This window comes from Patagioenas fasciata, chromosome 2, assembly GCF_037038585.1.
Source record: "Patagioenas fasciata isolate bPatFas1 chromosome 2, bPatFas1.hap1, whole genome shotgun sequence".
In the NCBI taxonomy this organism is placed as follows: domain Eukaryota; kingdom Metazoa; phylum Chordata; class Aves; order Columbiformes; family Columbidae; genus Patagioenas; species Patagioenas fasciata.
The window spans coordinates 72,612,846-72,639,943 of record NC_092521.1 but is presented as its reverse complement, the minus strand read 5'-3'; the positions used below and the strand labels follow the sequence as shown (position 1 = coordinate 72,639,943).

The 27,098-nt window shown below is 37.7% G+C and overlaps 1 protein-coding gene across 6 annotated transcripts; it reads left to right on the top strand.

The window, feature by feature from the left end:
- VSTM2A (V-set and transmembrane domain containing 2A) lies at nt 1-24,895 on the top strand. 6 transcript variants are annotated; one of them, XM_065832044.2, is made up of 5 exons: nt 1-669; nt 3,099-3,265; nt 4,155-4,205; nt 7,821-8,157; nt 20,488-23,519. In XM_065832044.2, the coding sequence occupies exons 1-5, from the start codon at nt 591-593 to the stop codon at nt 20,583-20,585; spliced, it is 732 nt and encodes a 243-aa protein (XP_065688116.1). In that variant the 5' UTR covers nt 1-590; the 3' UTR covers nt 20,586-23,519. The 6 variants fall into 6 exon arrangements, with proteins under 6 accessions (XP_065688116.1, XP_065688113.1, XP_065688114.1 ...); XM_065832041.2 differs by lacking the exon at nt 20,488-23,519 and adding an exon at nt 23,671-24,895 and having other exon boundaries at nt 3-669; XM_065832042.2 differs by lacking the exon at nt 20,488-23,519 and adding an exon at nt 23,533-23,663 and having other exon boundaries at nt 3-669.
- The last annotated feature ends 2,203 nt before the right edge of the window (nt 24,896-27,098 follow it).

The window sequence follows — 27,098 nt, the reverse complement described above, 5'->3', positions numbered from 1 at the left end:
CAAGTCAGAACAGGTAGAGAGGTGTAGAGAACAGGGAGAGAGAGGGAAGGGTTAAAGGCATTATCGCAGCCATTAGAGGGAAAAGTTGAAGCAATTCAAGCACAGTAGACTCTCTCTCTCCCCCCCTCCCCTTTCTTTCCCCCACACCCCTCTTCCCAAGCTGGATCAGTGTGTAGGGAGGGCAGTCATCACGCCATCCTGAGCAGCAAAGCTGAAGCTGGACGAAGCTGCCAGGTAGCTGAGAAAAGGCACAGAAGGCAGCTGATACCCACTTTTCAACGTTGGTGGTTTGTTTTTTTTTTTTTTCCTGTAGTCTGAATCTGGACTTCAAGCAACACAGCGCCTGAGACAGCTCATCTGAACCACACTGTATTGCAATACTCGCTCTTCCCAAAGAAAAAGATTCCACTGAGTAGCAGAATGCTGCCGGTGTCGCAGCTAGGGCTACAATACAGAGCCTTTTTGTAACATTTTAAAATCTCTTTCTGTTCATATATTTACACAAACGTACATACACTCATATAATAATTCTTCCTTTTTTGAGATCACCTTTGGTTTTTCTTACCCTGATGTGACTTCTTCATCTTGGAATGATGGGGATCTTTCTAGCTTATGTTGGATTCATTTTCTTTTCAGTTATGTATATTCAACAAGGACTTTCTACCCAAGGTAAGATCAGTTATTGTCAAATACGTATGTGTGTTTTTCTATGCTAAAACAGACTGAGAACGTGACGGGGGAGGGGGGGGGCGCGCAGTACGAGGGAGAGGATGATAAAAAGAATAAAAAGAAGGAAAACAAGAACAATGCATAGGAGATGAGGACACCGAGCATCAGGTTTACATTTAGTGTAAAAATTGTCTGTAAATATGAACAACAGTGAGAAGTTTCCTCAAAGTGGGAAGAAAACAGGCTTCCTTTACTTGATTGCAAAAAGGGAGATTACAGGTACTTTGCAGAAGAGTAAAGGGGTGTTTTTGAATGGACATATATGTGTTTTGGTTGTGCATGTTTGTGTATTTGCATGTAGGCATACAAGAAACATCTATCCGTGCATGCATAATTACTGCATTCAGACCGAGTACCGGATGACTAAATCCACTGCCTCCCTTAAAATATTGCAGTCTCCTTTCGTGTCGCGTCCCCTTTCCTCCTCTATTATCCTGCAGTCCTCAGAGTCAGACCTTCATTTCGGTTCTGTGACTACGTGTTTATTTGCAACCCTCACCCGAAAAAAAAAAAAAAAAAAAAAAAAGGGGGGGGGGGGGAGAAAAAGACAAAATCGACTTCTTTGAAGCTTTGAAGACCTCCCTCCCAACCCCCGTCGCCTTCCTCCCTCCTCGCCGAAAGGCGCGCCTTGCATTTCAAGCAGCCCCGGCGCCGCAGGAACCAGTTGTTTGGGACCTCGAGGCTGCGGCGACCGTGTCAGCACCATGGACAGATCGCGTGGGGCCGCCCCTTGAGCCCGCTGCCCCCGCCCACCGCCCCCTGCTCGCCGGCCGCTGCTCCCTGCCCGCCGCCCCCTACCCGCCGACCCCTGCTCCTTGTCACTCGCCCACCGTCCCCTACTCCCGCCCGCCGGTCCATGCCCGCCGCCCCCCGCTCCGTGCCCATCGCTCGCCGTTCCCTGCCGGCAGCTCCCCGCCGGCTTTGCGAGCCTCTGCCGGGTTGCGCTCGGCGGTGCGCCCCGGGAGAATGCTGACAATACTCCCCTCCGCTCCACCATGCCACTCACACGCGCTGACCAGGAGGCGACGGAAAGAACAGACAGGAAAAAACAAACAAACAAACAAACAAACAAAAAAAAAAAAAAAAAAACCAAACCAAACCACAACTTAGAACCTCGAATATAGAAAATGCACAGTCCTTTTGTCAGTTTAACCAGTGACTAGGAGTCACTCACTAACTGCTGAGGGCCAGGGGATGCAGAAAAAGGGACACTGTGAAATATGAAGCTGGTAGCTTTGCTAAGTATCTGTTGCCAAGCTCAAACATAAGGGGAGAATGGAGTAACACTGGCTGAGTGTATTGCCAAATTATCCCTCTGATTCCAGGTTAGCTAGGAAGACTGGATAAAGAGAGAGAAAGAGAGGAGGAGACAACGAGCAATATTTCCTTTCACATCATAATGTGATCTAGTCAATCTTTAACAATCCATAACAGAAAATAACATTGCTGTGTGTTTCCAAATTTTCCTCTTCTTGAAACACAGATTTTATTTATTATCTGTAGCCCCCTCCACTTGGCTATCATGGTTCATTATGTTGCACAATTTTAAAGTAAGTTATAGGAGAGGATGAGAAGAAAGCAAAGACTGAGACCTTTAAAAATACTTGTGTCCTGGACTAGGTCCATCAGGATTAGATTTTAAACCTAGCAGTGGTATGCTGAAATGTGTAGGTCCTGTCTGTTAAATGACCGGGATATAAAGGTGAAGATTACTTCAAGAAAGTGTCTGTCAGGACTGATAAACAAGATGTATTTCTTCTTGCTCTGATTATGCAAGTATTGGTTCTCAAAGAGAGTAACTAGCTCAGGTAAAGCCTTTGTAATAAGCATTTTGATGAGTGGTCATAACCCACACCTCAGGAAACTGTCTGTTCCAACAGCTGCTCCAGCCGGCTGTGGAAGGTTTAACAATTTGCACATCTGCAGCTCAGCCCTACAAAATACAATAAATTGGTCTATTTTTTTCCTCCTCCCAACTGGTCTTGCACAAAATCCCTCAGTGAGTCTGGTGAAATACTGCATTCTGCCCAAGGGTATTTGGACCTAATTAAGTGAAACTTTCCTAGCCCATGGGAACACGGAGTGGGGGGTAGGGGGGGAGGTCTGTTGCATCTCCCATGAACAGAGTTTAGAGTGTGAAGAAGGTGGATTTGTGCATAAAGCAATAAAGGTATGAGAGAAACTGGAGGAGATAATGTGTAGGAAAACTGGAAAATCAGAAAAGAGGGAGAATGAGAAAAGAAAACATAATTTATTTAAAAAGAAAAATGAGAGAGAGAGAAGAAAGAAGGCAACACACAAAAAAAACCAGAGAATATACAATGAGTAGGTAACAGGAGATCCCAACATGTTATGCATTTGTTTTGCAGCAAAATTCACTGAGTTTCCCCGAAACGTCACTGCCACTGAAGGGCAGAACGTGGAGATGTCTTGTGCTTTCCAAAGTGGTTCTTCTTCGGTGTACCTTGAAATCCAGTGGTGGTTTCTGCGGGCGGCTGAGGACCAAGAGGCTGGAGCTGAGGTGACAGGCACTCAGGTACTGATCCTTGGCCATGGGGTCCCCAAAACACCTGGAAATGCTGCAGGAGAAGGGGTGGAGAGAAAGGGAGGGAAGAAGAGAAGCGGGTGAGGGAGGGAGCAGAGGGAGGTTCTGGATCTCCCCAGGCACTTAATTTTAACCATGAAATCATAGTGCAGGAACCTACAGAGAAAAATGCCCATCTCAAGGGATGGTGCCTTTGGTGCCTGTCACTCTCAGGAGGCAGATAGGGATGTTCACAAAACCACATGGATTTACAAAGCCTTATTTATTTATTTATTTATCCATCTCTTATATTCCCTTTGGAAAGCAGTTGTTTAGAGACTACTCCTTGAGGAAATTTTTTATTTCCCAAATGGCAAGATCCTACAAGTGCCCTCCAGTTTACAGCTAGTGCCCCAAGTCTGCATGCAGCTGCCACAGGAGGACACACATTTGAGGCAGCAGGGAGTGGGGGGTATGGGTAGGGAGCAGGATGAAACCTATGCCCCAGAGAAGAAAAAAAGAATAAAAACCATACAACAGACCAATTTCAGCCTTCAGAGTCGGCCATGTCCACTTACACCGCCATTCAGGGACGCTTTTCCCCTCCTCCACTGCCACCTCTGCACCGCTCTTGGCGTTCAGCCGCCTCGAAAAGACGCCCATGCGAGTCGGGCGGGTTTCAGGCGTTCGTGGAGCAATGCCTCCCTGCCACGTTTCGGGGATGCCCCGCGGCCGGTACCGCCTGTCCCCGGCGTGGCCTGTAGGTGGCAGACGCGGCTCGCAGCTCCACGGGTTCCACGGCAGGGAGTGGGAAGCGGGGCGCGAAGCAGGGCGCGGGACAGGATGGCCACAGCGGTGGGGCGAGGGGCGGCAACCCACGGCATCGCTCCTTTCCCTGCAGGTGGAGCTCTTGCCCGAGCGGGACCTGGACAGCGACGGCACGAAGATCAGCGTAAGTGGCACCGAGGGTGCGGGCAGCCCCCGCCGACCAGGCGGGTCTTTCCTGAGCCAGAGCCCACCCCGGGCGCTTCCAGCGGCCGGCTCGGAGCAGGCACGGCGGGATGCGGAGGGGCAGTTGCCCCCGCCCCGCATCCACTCCCCATCCGCGCTGCAAGCTGAAGCGAGCAGGCAGCCCGCAGCTCCTTCCTCGCCGGCCCCGACAGAGGGAGCCAGGACAGGCCTGCCCCACGCAACCTACACCCCTGGGGACCCCTGAGCACGAAGCCATCAGCAACTGATGCCCAAGCGGTAGACCTTCAGCAGACTCTGTTTCCACCCCATGAAGCAGACAGGCTGCATTGATCCTTGTACCTCTTGTTTTCTTTTACCTTGGGCAACTACTGAATCTACTTTAGCACTCCAAAGCTGGTTTTAAGGCTGACATTTGGCTGTGAAGCTGCACTTTCCTTCAGTGGGTTGTGCAATTAGTTAAAAAGCAAAAAAAGTCTTTAGACAAGACCTCCGTGTTAGGACTGATCTCTGCTCTTGGTCACTGAGACTCTTAGGAAATTGAGGTTCTGATACCACAGTTACCAATCTGGAGATTGAACCAGAATGTTGTCTCAACAAAATTGTGAGTAACGTTGCTCCAGCCCTTGTCCAGGGAAAGGGTGCCTTCCCCAACAGACCTGTATCCTGAGTTAGGCACAGCCACAGCCACTGACCTCAGAAGCATTCAGACCCTTTTCCCTCAGTATGCCAAGAAATGTATAGTGGTGCGATCATGGTGTGGTGCTTACTGCAGTGGAAAGACATGGACACTTAATGCAGCATGAGTAGTCCTTACGAGCCCAAAGGGGATTTCTCTTTCTCAAACACAACCCCTTTAGAAGTGCCTTCTAGCTGTAGCCAGGGCTGTAAGTACCAGCAAAGTTTAAAACAGCTTAAAACAGAGAGAGGTGAATAATTTCTGCTAAATCCTTTACTCTGCTGCTCTTTGACGCCTACAGATAACTAACGAAGTGACCTCATCAAAGTGCAGCTAGGTATAGCAGAAATGCATTTATAAATGAGAATTCAGATATATTTTGAATATAATGTATCCGTTTTAGCCATGTATTTCCTATAATACTTCTCACCATACACTATAAACAATTTGTGTCATGAACCATATCTCTAGTTACATTTGTAGACTATCTTAAAAACGAAGCCTGCGTGTGGTCTTCGAATACTGTTCCACTATATGAAGTTCTAGCAGCCAATTTATTCTTTGTCAATACTGGCTCATTCAAAATCCCCATAGTAATCTATAAGATTTGTGACGCAGTATAGGCTGTAAAGCTTGTTCCATCTTTCAAGTTAAGTATCTCTTTCATTATATATGATAATTCTCAATGGCGACTAACGACAGAACTCGAGGTAATGGCAGGAAGATGTGCTGGGGAGGTTTAGGTTGGACATTAGGAAAAGGTTCTTCACCCAGAGGGTGGTGGAGCACTGGAACAGGCTCCCTGGGGAAGTGTCACGGCCCCAAGCCTGACAGTGTTCAAGAAGAGACTTGACAACACTCTCAGACACATGGTGTGAAATGTTGGGTTGTCCTGTGCAGGGAGAGGAGTTGCACTCAATGATCCTTGTGGGTCCCTTCCAACTCAGGACATTCTATGATTCTACTATGGGATATCTACACAGTGTAAACTATTTTAGATTTGAAAGTAAAACCAAAAGTCAACATTAGGCTAAAAGTCTAAACACACTTGTTACAAACATAGCCTTTCTTTTTTTCCCCTCTCGATGACACACAGCGTCACCATTAGTACTACTGCAAAGTATCTTCATGAGAAGGAGAGCAAAGTTTTAAGTGCGTTTAGTAAATTATTTAAAGAAATGTTAAAATATACTAAATGTATTGTGAAAGTGTGCTGAAATACACTACTTCTATTGGTTTTAAATGGTAATCTGGCATAAATTGATAACATGCATACAAGCTGACTGCAACGATTTCTGAATTTCAAATGCAAAACCCAGAACAAATTCAGGTTTTCATTAGTACTGTGCGACACTGCTAACTTTGCAGATCTTGCATGGGAGCAAATGAAGACAGAATATGACCTACAGATCCTCTTTCCACTCATACGAAATGTCTTTAATCCTTTTGCTGAATATCAGCTGTTCAGTAGAGTTATATTATTATTGAATAAGGTTTAAAAAACTATGCAGCACTTTCTGTGTAATTAATATTGCATACATTATGCCTGAAAGTATGCAATCCATACTTCCAACTCAGTTTGCCAAGTATAAATTCAGAGCTGAATACAACACAACAGGCTGTAAAGTCCATCCCGTTACTTAAAGGAATAATATATTCACAAGTATTGCCCTTAAATTTATCAAGTAGGTACAACAGGTGCTTTGCAAACACTGCTTACTGCAGCATGCCAAACTATTAGAAACAATGTGTTGTATAATCACCAATAACACATGCTTAATTTAAATCTAACAGTTCTCCTCTTTTGTGATCTACTATATATTCATCACTCTGACTTTTCCTCATTGCCTGTCATTGATATGAGACAAAGTAACATTTGCATCCAAGTTTACGTAATGGTGGAAATAAATCAGATTCAGGAGTTCTTCAAAACTTAAGTTTTCTATCGCACTGAATCCCTTCCAACTGGCTTCCTGTGGGGCAACAGGTATTAATGCAGATAAAGAGTAATAGCCAATGAATTAAATATAAATTGTCTAATGTGATAAACACACAGCAAGGAATCTATGTTACTTTCCCTAATGTACCCTAATAGCTATCACACTTTTCTGGATGTATAATTTACTCACGTGTGCTTTAATTATATGAGACAAAAATATATTGTGTTATGCTTAGATATTAAAACAGATTAAAGATAAATTATTCTTATTTTAGCTGACAGCTTTTAAAATGATCTTGAATATGTGCTACTAGAATATGTGCTGCAGAAATGATGGCTGAGTTTTTGTAAGTACACACTTACAGAAATGAGACAAAAGGAACTGCCTGAGACAAGATGTCTTGTTATGGTTAATAAACAAAAAATACCAGAAGTTTGGACATGCCTGAAGGATACAAATTGAATGTCAAATATGTAGTTTCAATGTAATTAAAGACTACAAGCTAATCTAATATATTGTTATTGAAGAAGTTTACGTATTGCCAAACATCTCCAACAAAATTGTCAATGCACTAGTTCAAAAACTGAACTATTCAGTAAAGCCAATAACTGGAAAAGTTTAACCAATGAAGTACACAGATATTAAGTTTATGTAAGAAAGCTCACTAAGAATGTTCATGATCTTAAGCAATTAATTGGAATGAGCATGGTAGTTTGGCTTTTTTTCTGAGGTCAATTAGCATGTCAGAGCAAACGATCTAAACAGTTTTGGAAAGAATGTCAGACATTCTCACAGATACAAATAATCATACTCATCCTTGATGCAACTTCCCTGCAGTAAGTACAATCACACCACTGATTATTTTGACACTTGACTTTTCTGAACAGGCTCTGTATTGGTAGAGTCTTCCCAGAGAAGGAATAATACCTGACAACACATTTGATTGTTTGTTTGTTTGTTTTTCCTGAAAAATTTACAGACAGTGAAAGTACAAGGGAATGACATCTCCCACAAGCTGCAGATTTCAAAAGTGAGGAAAAAGGATGAAGGCTTATATGAGTGCAGGGTGACCGATGCCAACTATGGAGACCTTCAGGAATACAAGGCCCAGGCATTTCTCAAAGTCAACGCTAACAGCCACTCTCGGCGAATGCAAGCCTTTGAGGCATCTCCAATGTGGTTGCAAGACATGAAACCTCGCAAAAATGTCTCAGCAGCTGTTCCAAGTAGCATCCATAACTCTGCCAACCAGCGTGTGCGTGCCACCTCCAGCCCTGAAGCAGCAGCCAAAATTCCCAAACAAAGTCCACAATCAGGTATGGTAAAGCATTTTGAGCTTTCATTTGATTGCTTACCAGCATGTAAAAGGAGGCTAACTCAACAAGGTAACCAGGAATTGTGACTAGGAAGAGTGTGATGCTCATTTATTCCTCCTCCTTTCTGGGTCTATTCCTCATGTCATTTTAAGATGAATGTGCATGATGAACTAAATAAAACACCCATCGAAAAGTGTTTCTTCATAAGTTGATTTACACCAGTTGCCTAACTTTTATTCCTTTAACATTTAGTTAAAATTTAGTTAAAGCATCTACTGTTTTTATCAATCCTATTGAATTTGTTCTCTAACTCTAAATAGACCTTAGATACCCCGGGTTGTTTGTCTGTTGTGTTAGGCTTCAGAAAGACCATGCATTTCTCAGAGAATGTGGGTCTGTCATCTTCAGCTGCTTAAGCATTAGCTTCAAATCAGACATTAAATGGCAATGATGTCTGAATTATCTTTCATGTAGAAATGAACATATTTACCTATTTTGTTTGGGAGATTTTTTACAACATGATATTAATGATCTATAAGTAATGTAAGTCTGCATTTTCTACCTTGATACAGTAAAATTCACAGTTATGGAAAGGTACAGGAATATACAGGAACTGTTGGCCATTGTATGATAGGAATAGAAAGATAAACAGGATAAAAAATTGAGACATTGTAAATGATCAAAAATCCTCCAGAGAACAAATGGTGCAAGTTTAAGGGTTTCTGGGTTATTTCTGTATACACCGAGAGCCCAATGTAAGGCAGGAGATCACAAGCTAGCTTAAAATCTATAGTGGAAGCTAACCTAGTTTGTTCTGATGCATGATTTTCCTGTTAGCAAATGCCATGTCATCAAAATAAACTGGAAATATAACAAATTTCGTAGAACACTTATTGTGAAATCAGTTTCATCTTACAGACATATTATCAGAAAATGTTTTGATATGGAAAATACATTTCATTACAGATTGGAACAATATGATTATTCATATGAAAACTCTTATTTATATTAGAAAATATAATACTACCACCATTTTACCTCTGTATACATTTTAAAATATTTATTTAATAGTTGCATTTTGTTCTCTTTCCCTGAAATGGAGCCACTTTCAATTTTTAGCTCTTCTAAAAATGTTCAAACTGTTAAAAGAAAAAAATATTTCGATAGTTTTAAAATTCTATGATTCTATCAAAATTATCATTCTACCATAGCCTTCCTTTCAGAGAAATGTATATATCACTTATTTTCCATTGGACTCATAAATTTCGAAGTAGCTGACTTGTCCATAAAGTGAAAACTCTGGTGTCTCTTTAATTTATGTGACATTAATTAAAATATTCCCGAGTTTATGAAATATGTAGCTACAGACTACGTTGCACTGTGGTCCAAGTGTGCACACAACAGCTCATCCACTAAATCACTTTGGATATATAATTGAATACATAACACTGTTTATGTCTTTAGTTCAAGCAATGTCTTGCCTGGTTACCAAACATTTGTTATTTGAGAGCTAGTAGGTTAATACATGGAAAGATGCCATTAAGAAAAATAAAAAACAAAACCAAAAACCATAGAAAAACTTAATTTCTATCTTTTTCCTTAAATAAAGATTACTGCAGATCAAGTACGAACAATCCCAATCATAAAGAATTTAAAAATTAAACAGATTATAATGTAATTTAGTTTATTCATTCATTTGTTTTATGATGAAGCACAGATTAATGCTGTATTTGTCACAGATGATACTTATCTGTTAGGCTAAATTTCAATGTAGTGGCAACTTTCTACACAGTAATTATTGGTGACCTTTTTTATTAACATCAGTTTAACTCCTGAGAACCAAGATTTGCTTTCCTTTACTTGAGAAAAACTGGGCTGGATTTTCCAGATACAGTGTGATTTGGATTTTCATTCCTTTTTACACTACTCTACACCAATAGAAATACCAACGGGAGAACAAGGCAGTATGGGTTTTTAGCTCCATGTAGCTTTGAGAAGTAGTTTCAGCTGAGGAAGGGCAGACCACTTGTGAGATCTCAGAAAAACAGAAAGGAGGTGTCATAGAGAATATTAGTCCTCCTTTTTCTGATATTGAATCAACACCATCTCCTCATGCTGTCAAATGAGAAACTCTTCCCTTCTTCAGCATCATGCCAGCTATACATGCATGCACAACACTGCTGTGTAAATACATTACATGCAAGCAATGTATCCATCCAGCCTAGAATGGATACATAGCTGAATACAAATTTATCATTATTAACCACATGCTTGTATTTGAAAGACATAAGGGGTGATAGTGATATGTTTGTTCACATTAAGTGATACATTGACTTCATCAATACTGCTTGAAGAGAGAAGTACTATTAACCACAGGTAATTGTATCAAATATTCTCCAATATTAGAGACCTGGTGTATAGTTATTGGCAAGCAATAAATTTTAGTGCCATTCTCAGAGATTATTCTGAAATAGATTTGCAGCAGAGGGAAAGGTGACACTGCAAAATTATTGGAAAATCTGTATTCTTTCTGAAAAACTTGGCTACTAATATAAGAAAATTGATTCTGAATATATAATTATTTTGTCCCCAAAATTTATTTTCAAAAGGTAGATAGCACTCTGTGTAACTCCTTATATCCTGAAGCACACTGCAGTATTTCACTTATTTCTTAACAATGGGTGTTTAATCGGTAGTTCTAGAAAAGCAGTGTACAGTCGCTGCCATTTTAAAATATCAACATTTCCCAACTGAACAGAAATCTCTGACATTCTTTTCTTTTACTCAAAAGTAAGAATATCTGTGATAACTATGAGGGAGTTATATAGCCAGGACTGACAAATTAAAGTGATATGAGGTCCATTCAGCATTTTACACTGCTCTGAAAAATCCCATATGAGTGTAAAAAAGATATTTGTTATTGTTAGCATAATGGAGATTCAATATAGGAAGAAAGAGCTAAAGGGAGCATCTCCCACAGTCAGTCCTCAAATAATATACTGAAAAGCACTAAGCATCTACTTCAAAGTCAAAAAAGTTACAAAAGTCATAGCTAACACAAATTGACCCTTTCATTTCATATTGATGGGTTGCAGCAAATGAAGTAAGTCATCATGGTTTAAGAGGAATCTGAGTAATTTGACAGGCTAATCTGCATATATCCAGAAAATGTCCTATGTAGGTGGAGTGACAGACATTTTTTTTTCTGCATAATTCGTAACAACGTGTCTTAGTCAAAAGGTAAAAGTACAGAGTTATCACAGAGCATCATAACTCTAAGCAATGTTACAATTAACAGAGACACAAGAGCTGCAATGAATTCATGTAAAAGGAACCAAAATAATTTACAGGCTGCACTAAATCTCACTCTTTCAAAGATATAGATCTGGACAAACCCTGCTATCTGCATTCAAGTCACTCAGCATTTACAGCAACACAAAGGGTTGTAGAATTTGATGTGCTGACAATGTGTATATCCCCCAAACTCTTCCTGTTCTGCCAATGCTCTGTTAAATCACACAAAGCCACTAGTTGCTTTTCAGACTCAGGAAGAGCAGACTCAGAGAACTCAAGAAGGAATAGCTACAAATGAAGAAGTGACTTTAAGTCCATTTTCTGACTGCTTACAAACAGATTCTTCACATTTCTAGCAACGTTTCATTCTTTCCTGAAGTAACAAATTGAACTATTGACCTAACTACATGCCAAAATTGTCTCTGTGATGATGGCAGAGTTACAGTGAGTGACATGAAATGGAGCACAAAGGAAAAGGTGGTGCTTACCTAAGATAGAACAACCTGGGTTCTTTCTTGACATCATAAAACACACTGTGAAGCTGATCATCAGGCAAGAATGCAAAGAGGAGAAGGCAGATGCATTTTTTCAGTCTTTTGATACCAATAAACTGATGACATTCCTTCCAGCCTCCATTTTTACCTCTGGAATCCAGGAATCTTTTATTATCAAGCTATTGTAACAGAAGTTTTATGTCCAATTTGGGATCTTCAGGGATTTCTTTTGTGTTGCATCTCTTCTTAAAGTGAAGGGACAAAAAGTCTGTTTTAGCCTTCATCAAGGTGACAGCCAATATTTCTGCTCTTTTTCACTAAGAGAAAGACTTTGGTTCTTGCAGCTGCTGTTTTAGAAACTGTGACCTCTCATAAGGCTGGGAGGCAGCAACCATTACTGTGATTGTTGAACAGCAAAAATGTCTGTATTTCCTTAAGACTACCTTAAAGCAAAAGCCAAACGAGAGTTTTTTTTCTTCTTGTTCAGAAACTTATCCAGCTATTCTCAGAATTTTTTTACAAAAAGATGATGCAAGGACTATCCTATTTTACACCCATATACACTACAATCTTTGGTTTTACTTCAAATTTGCACCTTAGTTCTCTCTCTGCAATAAAGTCACTCCACTTTTTTAGCTTCTCTGAACAATGGATAAATTCTAACCATGTTAATTTATGTAGCCTTATTAACCAGTTAGTTGTTGACCTTGAAACTGTAAGCATCTTCTGAGAGCTGGAATCTTCTCCAAATAACTTCATTTGGCAAAGTAAGGTCTTAAGAGCAGCTAAGACCTGTGTTGTTTGGGGTTTGTTTGTTTGTTTGTTGTTTTTGTTTGTTTGTTTTGTTTTGTTTTTTGTTTGTTTTCTTGTTTTCAGGCCAGGATTTCCAATGCAGAATGAATTCACTACTGTCCTATGTTTCTTTCCAAAAACCTCATACCTTAATTTCTTATATGCACATACTTAGAACCAATTGTGTTTATGTGTTTAACCTCCTGTTCCTAGTGCTTAGTCCAACTCAGTCCAGTAACAAACAAGCTGGATTTGGTGGATCTGCAGTTCTAACTGTTATCACAAGCAAAATGATGTCTACTTTTTGTAAACATCTGTCCCTGACATTTTCAATTGCTGATACTACACCACTGTCACCTTTCTATTAATTTCTATTCCTCTTACAAAAACACAGGTTCAGGAAAGCACTCTCCAACCAATACGTGTGCATTTCTGTTTTTCTGCTAGTTTTAGCAGTTGTTTAATCCCACATGCCCATGCCAGACTGCGTACTGGGTATGCTTAGTTTTAAATGTATCATCTCTGAAATAAGAGATATTATTTTTATCATTAGTTATCCCATGGTTAAGCGTTAATACTGAATGACTGAAGAAAATCATGATCATCTCAGATTTGTTGAGACAGTAAAGTATTCTGTCCTTAAACATGTTATATCCACTGTAACTCATATTCCTGTAAAAGTGATGGTGTTTGGGAAGAAATGTTAAGTAACCTTAGCTAATCACAAACAGGGGTAGGAAAGAATTTGAGAAAGCAGATAATTGCAGATTAGAAACAACCTACTGCAGGAAAGGAGACTCCATGGAGATTTCCATTATTATTATTCAAACATAGCTTCAAATAATCTTGAGCAGTTGCTTACCCATATATCATGCAGATTATATGAATGAAAACATGGAAAACTGTTTTTGAATGCTGAACTACATATTTGCCTCCTATGAGGCCAATCCAGAAATAGTAAGGACAGACACAGCAGGAATTAAATGCACAAAGTTTAAGAAATTCATTTTGACCTGTCTCCACGTAAATTGTTGTTTATCTATACACATGTATATTGCGATCTTTCTTATTCTTGTAGTAGCCTCACCAGTATATTTCTCTATCTGTCGTTGCTACATATGCACTTAATCACATCTCTTTTATCTATTTTAAAATGAACCTTTCAGACTCACCTCACCTTTAGAACAAAACTGATATATAAAGATCTGATAGGGGATCTCACAGGAGTTCCCTGAGTATCAGAATCACAGTCATTCTGTTCTACCTGCCTGATATAACTTTCTTTGATAATTAACCACTGGAAAGATTGCAGATATGCCACAGTTAGTAAAGAAAGAGAAGAAAAATTCCAGGGGTGCAGGGTGAGGTGATACCAGGGGAAGCTGTTTATGAGTTGTTCATCAGCTCACTCAAATTGCCTTTCATTGCTACACAATCTGGCAGCTTGAACTGGGCCATCAGAGATTGCAGCATATGTGACTGCCTGCTTTTGAAATAAATAATGTGATTTCCTTGCTTCTGAACACAACCCATTTGTTACTTGATACATCTACAACAAAGCAGAAGATATTTTCACTTGTTTCAGATGAGAAGCAGAAATTTTCCCACCTATGGTGCCCTACTTCATTATAAAAATCCTTTGCATTACTTAAAATTAAAAAAGAATGGGTAGAGGATCTCCTATGGAGAATGGATACATCTCTGCTGAAGCCACAATAACAGTGTTCCTTTAAAATAGAAAAAGGATGAAGATGAATTCTCTTCTATTCATAAAGTGAAGTGAATTATGAGAAGAATCTAAGCTTTACTTGTACCACCTAAAGAAGTTTAAGACAGCGAAGCTGTCTGGAAGCAGAATGAAGGGAAGGAAAATACCTGAAAATTGCTGTTTTCAGCTCATTCAGATTCAGGGGGAAAGGGCATTCTTAGTAATGTATTTTATTGCTTCAGGATTTTGTGTGTTTTTCTTTAACTTTGATCAACATTTTTCCAGTGTTTGTCTTTGAAACAGCTAGTCCAGTAGGCTGGACTAGCTAGAAAGCTCAACACTCTTAGCATTTTCTTATTCTCTGTACAGGGATTTTCCATTTGATTAAAAATTAATGAGCTTCAAAGATATTCCAGACACATAACCTTCTTTACAAGTACAGTAATAATCAATTAATCCTGCTTTGCTGATGATAAAGCTGGATGTCATTTGAAGAGTAGCTGATGATCGTTCCACTGGCCTTGTGAAGAGAAGACTCTGCTCTAAACCCTTAATTTTACCTTATCATAAGGAAGCTACCATCATACTGTTTTGGCAGTGCAATTTGCTGCCCCGTCTGATCCACCTCACTGACGTTTGGTCCCCCACCTACTGACAAATGCTACTGTCTTGGAACAAAGCTGCCTAATATGCTGAGAAGAATAAAAATGCGAAAGTTAACTGCCACAGCCAGCATTGCTTCATACATGCAATTCATATATTCATCAACAGCAACAAAAACACAGGTAACAATCTGTATGCTACTTCTGCTGCCAGTTCTACTTCTACTGTTGTTATTCTCTCAGCTGCTGCTGTCACCTGAGACACTGACTGAGGATTTTGGCCACCAAATCACTGCCATAGGTCTATAATGACTGTAGAAGTAACTTCTACATTACTACAAAACACAATGTATCTCCAGTTCATTCTGTGCAACTGAAAAAAACAGTTAAAAGGGCAAGATGTTTTATCAAGAAGCAATAATAAATCAGTTATGAAGCCAAGAACTACCAGTAGGTCTCATAGTGAGCTAGACATTCAGATGATGCAAAGCCACTTAGTCGAATAATACTGTTTGAGAATACAGCCACATAGCATTGTGCTTGTCTGAAACTGCCAAAATAATAGGTCAGTTACCAATTTTGTACTCTGTTGAATTATTCACATGCATACAATATGCACTGATCAGTGACCATCTTATATCTGAAGAGTCTTTGAATAGTGATAAATGAATTTCATGATGACAGTTCATCCCACATCTCAGAACTGTAACGAGAAAGGTAATCTGAAATAAAAACAAACAAACAAACAATAGAGAACATAGAGGAGATAGAATTAATACAGGCTTTGGCACAAATACATCAGGTTTCATTCTCACAATCTACCATTTTTAAACCAGCACACTGTTGTTGAAGGGGTGAAAATGTATTCTTTCATTTGTATTAATATCACAGTAACAGCAAGTGTGAAATCTTGACTTCTGAGCTCTGATTTAACCCTTACAGTTTAAAATGTTAACACTCAACATTCCTGTATTGCCCCAAGCAGAAGTTATTGCCCCAAACCTGGAAGACAGAAGAAAATAGGTAACTGCTCATCCAGCTCACAATGTTGAGCATTAAATGAAGCCTTTGTGATGGCTAATAAACTGAAACATCTGGTTGTTAAATTAAGATAAATGAAGAGATGGAGGTTCTATGATCTTCAGCTGCTCCAGCTAAAACCATTAAGAGCTGGTGAGTCACAGCCCTTAGGCAGAGGTATGTTCTGTTAGTCAGAGGCATTGTTCTAATCTCCTTAACAACTGCATTATCCACCAAGCAAACAAAGGATCAGAAGAACAGTCCCTGCCTCAAAACACTTACCATCTAGGAATCAGTCAGAAGAAAACAGAGTCATCCAGTCAGATGGATATAGATAAATGGGAGCTTAGCTGAGTTGCATGAAAATAGCTCTTACATAAATTATATAAATAGAAGGAGATCAGGTTGACTGGATGTCAAATATAAGCCTAAGCTGTGTCAGGTGTGAAAAGGAGAAAAAGGATTGAATATCTCATGCTGAAATATTTACAAAGAATGATAATTTTCCCTCTATCTATGTTCTAATAACCCTCTTTGTATATGTTTTTCTTGATATGACAGTGCTGTTGAAGATGATAGAGTAATATTAAGTATCATCCCACGTAAGATTTTTTCCTGATAGATGAAAGGATGAACAGGATGCAAAAAGCAGAGGAGGAAAAGATCAGTTTTGTTTTTCTTCAAATAAAATTCTTGTTGCAACTTTAAGGTGTCTTTCAGAAATGGCTCTGTTAACAGTTTAATTAAAATGTGGCATATATCAAATATACACACATTTTTACACATTACAAAAATGCTGAGCAATTTGTGCCGGAGCCATGTTTATTTACAACAGCAGAAGCCAGTTACTAACAAAAGAGTCAATTCAAGAAGATTTTTTTGTTAACAGCCTAAGCTCCCACCTTGATTCAGGATGGGGCATAATTATATGCAGGTAAATGGATGAGGATGGGTTACCACAGGACAATCACAAAAAACCTACATTTGCTTTGGAATCAGACATTTTCTACAGATACATAGAAATGCACTGGTTTAAATATTTTTCTGTCACACATTATGAAAAGGTCTAAGACACTTTGTATCCATGGTTTTCAAGGATAAAATGAGAGAGAAAGGTGCCCAGTGCTGATAAGAGCAATCATAAAGCAGTTATCAGTGGTTTTCAAACAATATCAATTAACCAATTTAGGGCCTGCATTTATTTGACCTTGTGCCACTCTCCTTCAGCTTTTAAGTGTTGCAATGGGCACTGGATATTCGACTGCTTCTCACACTATTTTTATTTATTTATATTTATTTATTTATTTAACACTGGTGTTTCACAGACTATTTGCAAACACCTCTCTAAGAAACCCTTTTCCCCAAAGTACTTTCTCACTGAAATAGAAACAGCTGAAGTCAATGCATTACTTATAGATTTGAAGAGATTAGATGTAAAGAAAAAAACCCAAACAACCCAACTCAGAAACAAAAAAACAAGTGTAAAACTTTGCAGGCTCAAACACCAGCCAAAGGGAGGAAGAGAATTAGGATACCTGCTACAAACGACTGATGTCTGAACATTTGTGACTGAGAGGCCTAGGCAGGCAGAATGTTATTCTTCTAAGAAAAGGAAGTCAGTCAGGGAAATTTGAGTATCAAGACAAAAAAGCTTCTACAGTATAGTAGATGTATAGTGATGGAAGTAGCCATAGTTATACAGCTAATAAACAATTCAGAGACATCAAGTACTCACTATATACTTGGCTGAACATATGACATTTGAGGTAGCTGCACACACACAAAAAGTTTTAAACTGCTAGAAGGAGGAATATGCTTCTGGGTATATCTGAAGCTGTGTGCCTTATGTTCAAAAAACATTTTGACTCTGGCATGCTTTACACCATATATTACCTGCAGAGACAGTTGATCTACGCTTCATTTCACTGAATGGGTGTCTAACTTACTGCTACGTTGCCACTCTAAGCTTGTTTATGAGACTATCACATGAAAATGCTAGAAAGATGAAAATTTCAGAAGCTGAATTTCTGATGGGATTGTCTGTCCAAATAGCTAGACTTACTTTCAGACCAAAATAGCCTAAACAAGTTTCTGAGAAACATAAACATTTGAAGAAAGCTTAGGATCACTGCTACAGAAATGAATGACACTCATGAGTCTACGCAAAACTGTATCATAATTTCCTGATCATGCTAGTATGCAAAATATTATTTAGTCCTGAACTACTTACTAACACAATTTAAACAAAGCTGCATATGAAAACAGAAGGAAATATACTCATGAGAAGGAAGTTGTGACTTACAGGATAAAGGATATAGGAAGGAGCAAAAATTACACTAGAGGTGGACTAAGCCAACTACACTATCCAGTTCATCATCCTGAAACACTGTACTGAAACTCAACAGTGATTTTTTATTATTTTAATCAGAACAGTGTGAAATCTATAAATGTTGATGTACTTCTCATTTCAGTTATATGTTTAGGAATTTAAAGCAGTAGTTTTCTTCCAAAATGCAAAAAAAACCCTAGAATTTCAGAACTTCTGGCATGTAAGATGAATTCATTTGCCCTGTATGGTGACAGTAATGAGCCACTGATACAGTTTTAGGCTGACTACTGTACAGCCAATGGAGAAAGATGGACTGGAAGCCTAAGCAAATGTGTCTGCGCAAGGAGGCTTGAATATGATACTTGCTTGTTTTTTGTCATTCAGTTCCCCATAATCAAACACAGGTTGTTAAATCTTAAAAGACACATGAGGAATAATTCCCCCGAGGAGAGAAAGGAGGATTTTATGTTGGTGGAAGGGAAATTTTCTTCCCGAGTGTAGGTATATATTCTAGCAGTACAGGAGATCTATAGGTAACTGATTTCTACAATTCAGAGGAATTAAAAAAAAAAAAAAAAAAAAAAATTGGCAAACCAGAAAGGAAGAATCTATTTATGTAAAACCTATGTGAGACATACTCAAATAAAACTTCAAATAAAGTAAACTGTACTTGATTTCACCTATATTTATGGATGTAAAACTGTAAATGTGTTCAAAAAAATCTGATGGTTCATTAATTTTCCCAGTGAAAGTAAGGCTGGTATTTCACAAATTTTTACTCACTTTACATGGAAATAATGCAAAATTACGATTTCATGTCGTTTTAAGTGGCACTGACAAGAAGGCTATTTCAAATCTAATACTATAAAGCAAAACCAAGTGTTGCAAAACATCAAACCAGGCACATAAAGATCGAAAATTTCAACACAAATTCCTGATAAATGAGACTTCTAAGGTTTCAACACACCTGTGATTTCAGAAAACAGTAGTACAACAAAATTAACTCATATATCCCCCATATACACGCAGGGGTATTTTGACACCATGTAATACATGCAGAGAATCCAGGATGAACTTTTGTGTGACTGGCTGTATTTCACCTGTCCTGGTCAGCACAAAACGGGGACTCTACTCAAGCTTTAGTCTTCCCTTTTAGTCAGGGGCTTACTAGCTAAAAGAAACACAAGGATACACTCACTAAACCTTTATGTCTATTAAAACTTTAAAGCAGTGCTGCTGAATTCACAGATTCATTCTGTTATTTATATGACAATATGCTACTCATGGAAAGCGTAACTGTAAGAATCCAGTTTTCAGAGTCTCTGATGGTTATTGAAGCTCAGAGTGCAGGAGGCTATTATATCCCAAAGACCTTCCAAACCGCAGCAAGCACAAGGAATGCCAAATTTGCTGAACTTCAACTCATGCATATGCAAACTGCTTGAGACTCAAAGTGGTTAACCATGTATGGTACTCTTACAAATAGGGGGTGCTAAACCTGAGACAGCTACTTAGTTTACAAATCAGTGCTTTGTCCAGTTGTGACAAATAAATAGGCAAAATTGTGAAACCAACATTTGCTTTTCTCTGTCTGATTTCCAAAATCCCATGTATTTTTACACAAATTTTGTCTGATTAATATCTTAATGAAAGCAAAGGATATAGCTACTCAGGCATGCAGTGAGTAACTAGTTTTTGATCAGTCAGGGTTTCCTAACAATTTGCTGGCTTTATTTTATACTTAGATGCTCTAAAATTAATCTCGTTAACAGAACAAAATTGATGTTTAGCTATTTGATCCATAAATTATGAGCCATGAAATATGGTTCAGCATTTTTGACAGATTAGTTTATTATTTTAAACACTAAGATCAAAATTATTTATCACTCTGTCTTTTCTGTTTGTCTAGCATTTAAATAAGCCACATATTGGAATAAATCACAGTTTCAAAGAGTTTAATGGCATGAACTACTCTTTCATGCTGTTACACAGAAACTTATTTCATGATCACATGCCTTTGGCAATACAGCATTTGTGTACAGGAGAAGACTAAGGATTTCAGGGATGTTTTCTCTTTTGGATGTATGTCAGGGGCAGGAAACAAAGGACAACACATGAGCATTTATATCTGTCAGGAAGAATTTAACTGGATCCCCGTGGCCAATAGGTCAAAATGTGAGAATCTCTGATCCACACATCAAGTAGAGTTTCACTGATAACATAGAAAGAATATATGCATACATACTACCGTTCTTCTTCCAGATCACAGTCTTTGAGGTAACAAAATTGTAGTCCAGTTTTTCCCAGTGTTCTTTATCTGCAATAAAATTTCTTTTACCTTTCATTATGCTAATTATAAAATAATGTTAGAAACTACAGGGAAATGAGTAATTGATTTAGCAAATTCACAGCCAGATTGACCATTTCTTACTTATATTACCATGCTCACAGTTCGAGTAATACTACTTATGTCCTGATCAGAATTGTACATGAAAAATTAAGCTGCATGAAAACTCTGAATTTGGATACTCTGTATTTTTGAGACATTTGTATTTGGATCTTGATCTGTACTTTGCCTCTGACTTAAGTCTAAAAATAATGAAAGTAAATCTCTGATTTAAACACCCTGTAACTTTTAGATTTGCAGTCAAAATGGAAATTTCTGACTATTTATGATTGCTTATCCTTCATTGAGATGGAAAGCAAAATAATAGAGTATGAGCAAATGTGTCAGAATAGAAAAAGGAAAAAAATCTAAAAAAGCTGCTTTCAGTTTTGCTGTGTCATTATTCTATATTTGCAGCTTTCACCCTCCCAAAATCTAAATAAATACTCGGGTTCATGAGAGAAAAAAATACAGCTCTTTTACACATCTCCAGAAACAAACAAACAAACAAACAAACAAACAAACAAACAAAATGCTTTAGCACTTTAGCATGCATACTAAGCTAAATCCTTTGCAAGATAAAGAAAAAACAACTTGCTGTTTACAGAAAAATATGCATGTAAAACATGTGATATGAATTGGAGGGAGGTTGTGATTTATATAGAGACTGAACATTAGAAATAAAAAAAATTGTCATTTGTTTGCAATATATGACCACTAAATTTGGGCTCTACAGATTTTTTATATGGAAAAAAAACAAAACGAATCCAAAATCAGACAATGCTTTGCCTGCAAATATTATGGTACTGCTTTTCTCACTGTGAAATAGTTTTAAGTCAAAAGTATTTTATGTCATACTATTTCTCTTCCACACATTACAGCTTTCTACTTCTCAAATTATAATACCATTAATTGTTAGAAGTGCTCTTTTAAAAGTATTCATGAGACTCTTCTGAGTATTTATGCTTATTTGCATTGTACGTATTTTGTGCAGAGGAAATGTATCTCCAAAGACCTCTTTAGAATTGTCTTGAGCACTGTATTTCTCTAGTTCAATCAAAAAAAAAAATTCAAATAGAATACAATGTGTGAAAATAATTCAACACTAACAAAGGTTCTAAGTAAGTTCTGCTAACCTAGTTAAGGAAAGAAAAGCCTTTATAAAAATCTATCAAATTACAAATTTTACACCTTATAGAAAAGAGAGAACAAAACTACGCTGCAATAAAACCACAACCAGAAATTGAACTTGACTCTTGGGCACAAGCTTGTAAATACTACCTGTATGAGAACAACCCACATAAAGAAGGAAATTTGCCTGTGTGTTTTCTTCTTTCTAATACAGAAAAAGCGTTTTGAGAAGCCCATCAAACTACTGCAGTGTAGTACAGGTAGGCTAGCGTTATCAGATGGGCACGAGAAAAGCAGGCTTCCCACTCCTGTCTATGTCCAGCAGGAACTAAGCTCAGAGTTCCCTTGGACTTCTTCAAAAATCTTAGTAATCTCTTTGAGACACATTTCCATTTAAAAGTTAATATTCATTTAGAAATGCAGTTAACACATGGATAATTGAAATACCACTGTTACTTAGAAGCCCTTGTGTATGTGACAGAAGACTAAGAGTCTTTTATGGCAAATACTATGTATGCAACATCTCACATCATGTATTTCCAAAAGGAAGCAGTGTTCAGAGATCCAGGATTTAGTTTAATTCCTGCTTTTGAAGGGAAAAATTGCTAAAGAGAGGAACACAAAGACTTCTGGCTACACTTACAAACAGAGCAGATACAGAGAAACGTTTTACTGATAAACATCTGAAAACTTTTAAAAAATGAGCATTTGCCTTGAGTTCTTTTTGCTTTCATTGTATATACTCTTAATGAGAAGATAAATGTGCTTTTTGTGGCTGCGATGAAATCCAACATTCAGTTTAATATTAAATTCATTACAAAAATAGCTTATACACGATAACTAGATTTTTTTTTAAATAACCAGTTATTGAAAGTCCAGCATTATTACGAACTGCTTATAACACCAGTATTTGTTATAAAATTGATGCCTGCAACCATCAATAACATTCATCTTTTTCAAGTATACAACACAGATATAAAATCTGTTAATCATGCATAAACCTGTTATAATTTGAATTTTTATTTACAGCATAACCAAACTAAATTTATGATTTTCAGCTCAAGTAATGTTTCAAATTCTGAATGTAATCCTTTATTATATAAGGAGTTATCAAGCACTGAGACTTGGTATGTAAGACATCTAAATACTCATGTCCTTAGTGTGAAAACCTTTCTGTTTAATTAGTCTAGTTGTGAATGTTTTTATTCTGATAACACACTTAAAATATAAAGTCATGTTTTTAAAAATAATGACATGTATCATCGTTTTCATAGCTTTTTAGAAAGAAAAAAAAAATTCTCAAAAAGAAATACTCCAAATCTTTTAGCATTGTTTCACCAATGTAAATAGCACAGACATGTGCCAATATCTCCTCTGTTTTACAAGAAAATATTCTTTAACTAGCCACTAGATTATTTTTTTTGTTAGCAGTCAATGATGTGATGCTGGACATTACTTTGTAAAGAACACTCTGAGGTTGAAGATGTTTGGGTTTGTTCCTCTTGGTGTATGGTTTCGCTGGATAATGTTGTTTAAAAAGACAGACAAGAGACAAAAGCAAAGCAAAACAAAAAAACCTCCCCGGGACTGAAATACTTTGTATGTGTTGTTATTTGCAGTGCATGCCAAGACATTCATGGGCACCAGAGCCAACCTGGCGAGCTAATTAAATATATAAATGTATGTGTTTAAAACAGCCTTATAAGAAGCATTGGAAATCTGCAAGATGAGCGAATATCTTATAACTTCTTCCGCAGGTGCGAGGATAGCTACAAGCCATGGACTTTCTGTCCTGCTTCTTATTTGTGGCTTTGTGAAGGGTGCTTTGCTTTAATCTAAAAGTGCTGACTTTTTCCAATATCACTTTCTCTTCTTAAAGCAAAGAGCAAATCGCCTGTAAAATCCACGGAGCGGACAGCAAAGTTGACCCTAACCTCCAACCACCACTCTGCACCCAATGTACTCTAAATCTCTACACAAGGAGCACCTTCTTCAGGAAGTACAAATAAAAATACTAAATAAATAAAATAAATAAATATAATAAAGAAGAGGATACCACATGTTTTCTTGATATATCTTATTTTCTTTGGCATATCGCTGATCTTTCATTTGAAGAGAACTGGTGTGATGTAATCAAATGTTTTGTAACAGCAAGACCTAGTTTCCTTTTCTTTCGGCAAGGAGAAGCCTCATCTTTTACTTCTCAGGGGTTGGCCTGCGAGTCATCAGTGTTACAGAATTAACCATGGATGACATTCGGTTTCCTACGCTGAAAGAACCGTTCCAGCCTGGAAGCAAACAGAGGCCAAATAATGAAACAAAACATAGTGCTTTAACATTGATTCAAATAAAACACTCCACAAACTTTATCAAAAAGCCTTTTTTTTTTTTTTTTCATGAGGAATAGAGAGGAGAAAAGAAATTCTACAAAGCAGCTAAGCAGAGTAGAGGATGTCGTTTCTGGAAAACAAATGAGGATATTTTTATTTTTTGCTTTTAATTATTCTTTTCCTCCATGGGTTTTTCCCTCTTAATTTTTGTTTATTTCTTATTCAATGGTGGCAGTTACTGACTTAGGCCAACCCCTGATGATTACATGGAGGTTTATATATATATATATATATACACCTTTTCTTTTGTGTGTGTGTGCGTTCTATTTTTAGTGTGTTTTCTCTAATTTTGCAACTCCTGTATATGCAAAACTAACTTAAATTCTGTAAATTGCTTACAGTCTGTGTGATATAACTTCAGAGTAGACATACTTTGGTCCTCATGCAAGCCAGTTTTTAATATTATCTATATGTCGTGCCACCAATAGACATCTTATTTCCTTTTTTGACAAAACATCATTTTTTAGTTTGTAATTCAGTACTGTGTGGATTTTGTAATACATACCTTCACTTCCACTGGTTTGACCCCTTTCAGCCCTCTGTTTACTCTGTAAATGCACATTAAAATTTGTTATAGTCTCTAGACAATGAATTATTTCAGTTTTGTGTATGTTGTGTTCAAGTTCAGATGCTGAAAGCTCTTTTAATTTCTGATGTTTATAGAGAATGAAGTTATTTGATCATTAGAGTGTAAAATGCAGGTTTGCAGTCAAATACTGCATGTAAAGGAAGGTTAGAAGGGGAAAACAGACAAATAAAACAGAACACGTCTCAATGATATTCTTTTGGTAAAGAGTTTTAGGAAAATGAGTTTATTACACTGATAAAATATATTCACATCACAGCTCCTTCTACATGACCAAAGAAGCATCTTTCTCTGCTTTTTCTGTAAGTGGATTGTCATTACTCATTGATATTCTTAATTAAAATACTTTAAGCCTGTGGATAGAATGTAAGAATTTTGCTGTTGAATGGAGTAATATGCAGTACATGAATTACATTCATTAATGCAAGAAGGAAAAATTGCTATCATTTGCAGCTGCAATCAGGAAGGTTTTTTCTTGTTCCACTCCTTCCACTGATGATGAACAATCCACACCCTTTCATTTATCAGCACAATCACATATACCACATGCTTATTATGAACTATTTACAGCAGCATTAAGTAACTGCAGTGTGGTCAGCTGTGTCATTTCTCCTCTTTTTGTAAGTAACGTAGAAGGAAGTTTAAAAAGTATGTTTAATATCTCACCAGTCCAAGGCCTACAGGTCTAACATTTTATTTCAAAATGCCCGTAAGTCTAAAGTTAATTCATTAATTTTGGAGGAGGAAGAACAAATAGTAGCATAGAATCAAAGTGTAACACACTAATGCTTTGGAAGAGCATAACATATTTGTGCATATCTTATTTCCCTTAACCATGTATTCTGTACTGTAAACTTGACTGGGAAGAGTCAGTCTTTCTTTGATTCTAGAAAATGTTTAGCAGTAATAAAGAGAGTAAAAGTTTGGTCTAATACAGACAAATCAGGAATAACTCTCAGGAGAAAAAGGGAAAAAGTTATTTTATTTCAACGTAAAATTAATGATCCACTAGGCATATTGTGTATTGAAAAGGTTTTGCTCCATAGTAATAACAGTTTATCGGACTACCCACAAAGTAAATAAAAACAGTCCCCGTTAAAGTGTTCTGAATCGAAACCAATATTGTGGATCAAAGAGGAAGCAAACCAAAAACAAGCCGGAGCTTTTTTGAAATCTTGTTTTCTGAACACACCTATGGAACCAAACTTTCAGAGCTCTGGAAGAAATGCTACATTTTCCCCGTGAAATAGATACCTATGGCTGGATGCTGTGAAAATCTCTGAAGTGGAGTTCAGAACCCTCAGTTTCCATTGATCTAAATCAGAACCAAACGCTTAGCATCACACGTGTTTCGTATGCTTACTGTATACATATATCTTGTATGAATATTCTGTGTATGCACATAGTCATATAGACAACCTGCAGTGACATACGTCATTTTTCAGAAACAGTTTAGCCTCACATTGTTAAGTTTAGCTTCTGATTACTATGTTAAATTGATACCGTGTTTCACTTTGTGCTGTTAGCTGCTTAGATATAAATCACCATGTACTAGAAAGTAAGATTAAAGAACCAGTTGAAATTAAAAGTAGGATTCTAGACCACTCGGACTAGTGTGACAGAACAACTCAGAAGACATTACTAAGGAAAGTGCTGTATTATGATCTGTGATTGTTCTTCAACGGCATCAGCAAAGAATGGAAAAAATGAATCTGTAGGACTTTTGAAAAGCCTTCAAATCTTGCATGAGGTGCTAAGGGGATACAGTAGTGGTGCTCCTTCATCCCTCTCCAAGATAATAAGCCCAAATTTTTCAGATGAGGCTGGGCTGGTCCAGCTCTTCTGGCTGCAAATGTAGACCCCCATCTTTACGGTTTCTGCCAAGCTGTGTGAATGCAGCAACAATGACTTCTAACAAGAATGAATATTACGTTTCTAAATTCTGTGCTATGTCCTAACAGCAGTTCTTCATATCAGGAATCTACCTGAAGCTCCAACAAATTCTCAAAATTGAAGTTAAGCTGCAGTAGCCCCCTTTTTTCCTAAGAATAACAATATCAATAGTACGTGATACAGGGATGGAACTACTGCCTTTTTTTGCCCTGGCCTAATTCTGGTTTAGATTTAACACTAATAGAGAAAAACTGGCTTAATTATATCCTTATATCTTCCATTGAGTTACATATCTAAAAGGGCAACTTACATCTAT

Coding starts and splice junctions, on each gene's coding strand:
- VSTM2A (XM_065832044.2), top strand. CDS start 591: ATGATGGGGATCTTTCTAGCTTATGTTGGATTCATTTTCTTTTCAGTT. Junction 670..3,098: donor ACAAGGACTTTCTACCCAAG/GTAAGATCAGTT, acceptor TTTGTTTTGCAG/CAAAATTCACTGAGTTTCCC. Junction 4,206..7,820: donor GCGACGGCACGAAGATCAGC/GTAAGTGGCACC, acceptor AAAAATTTACAG/ACAGTGAAAGTACAAGGGAA.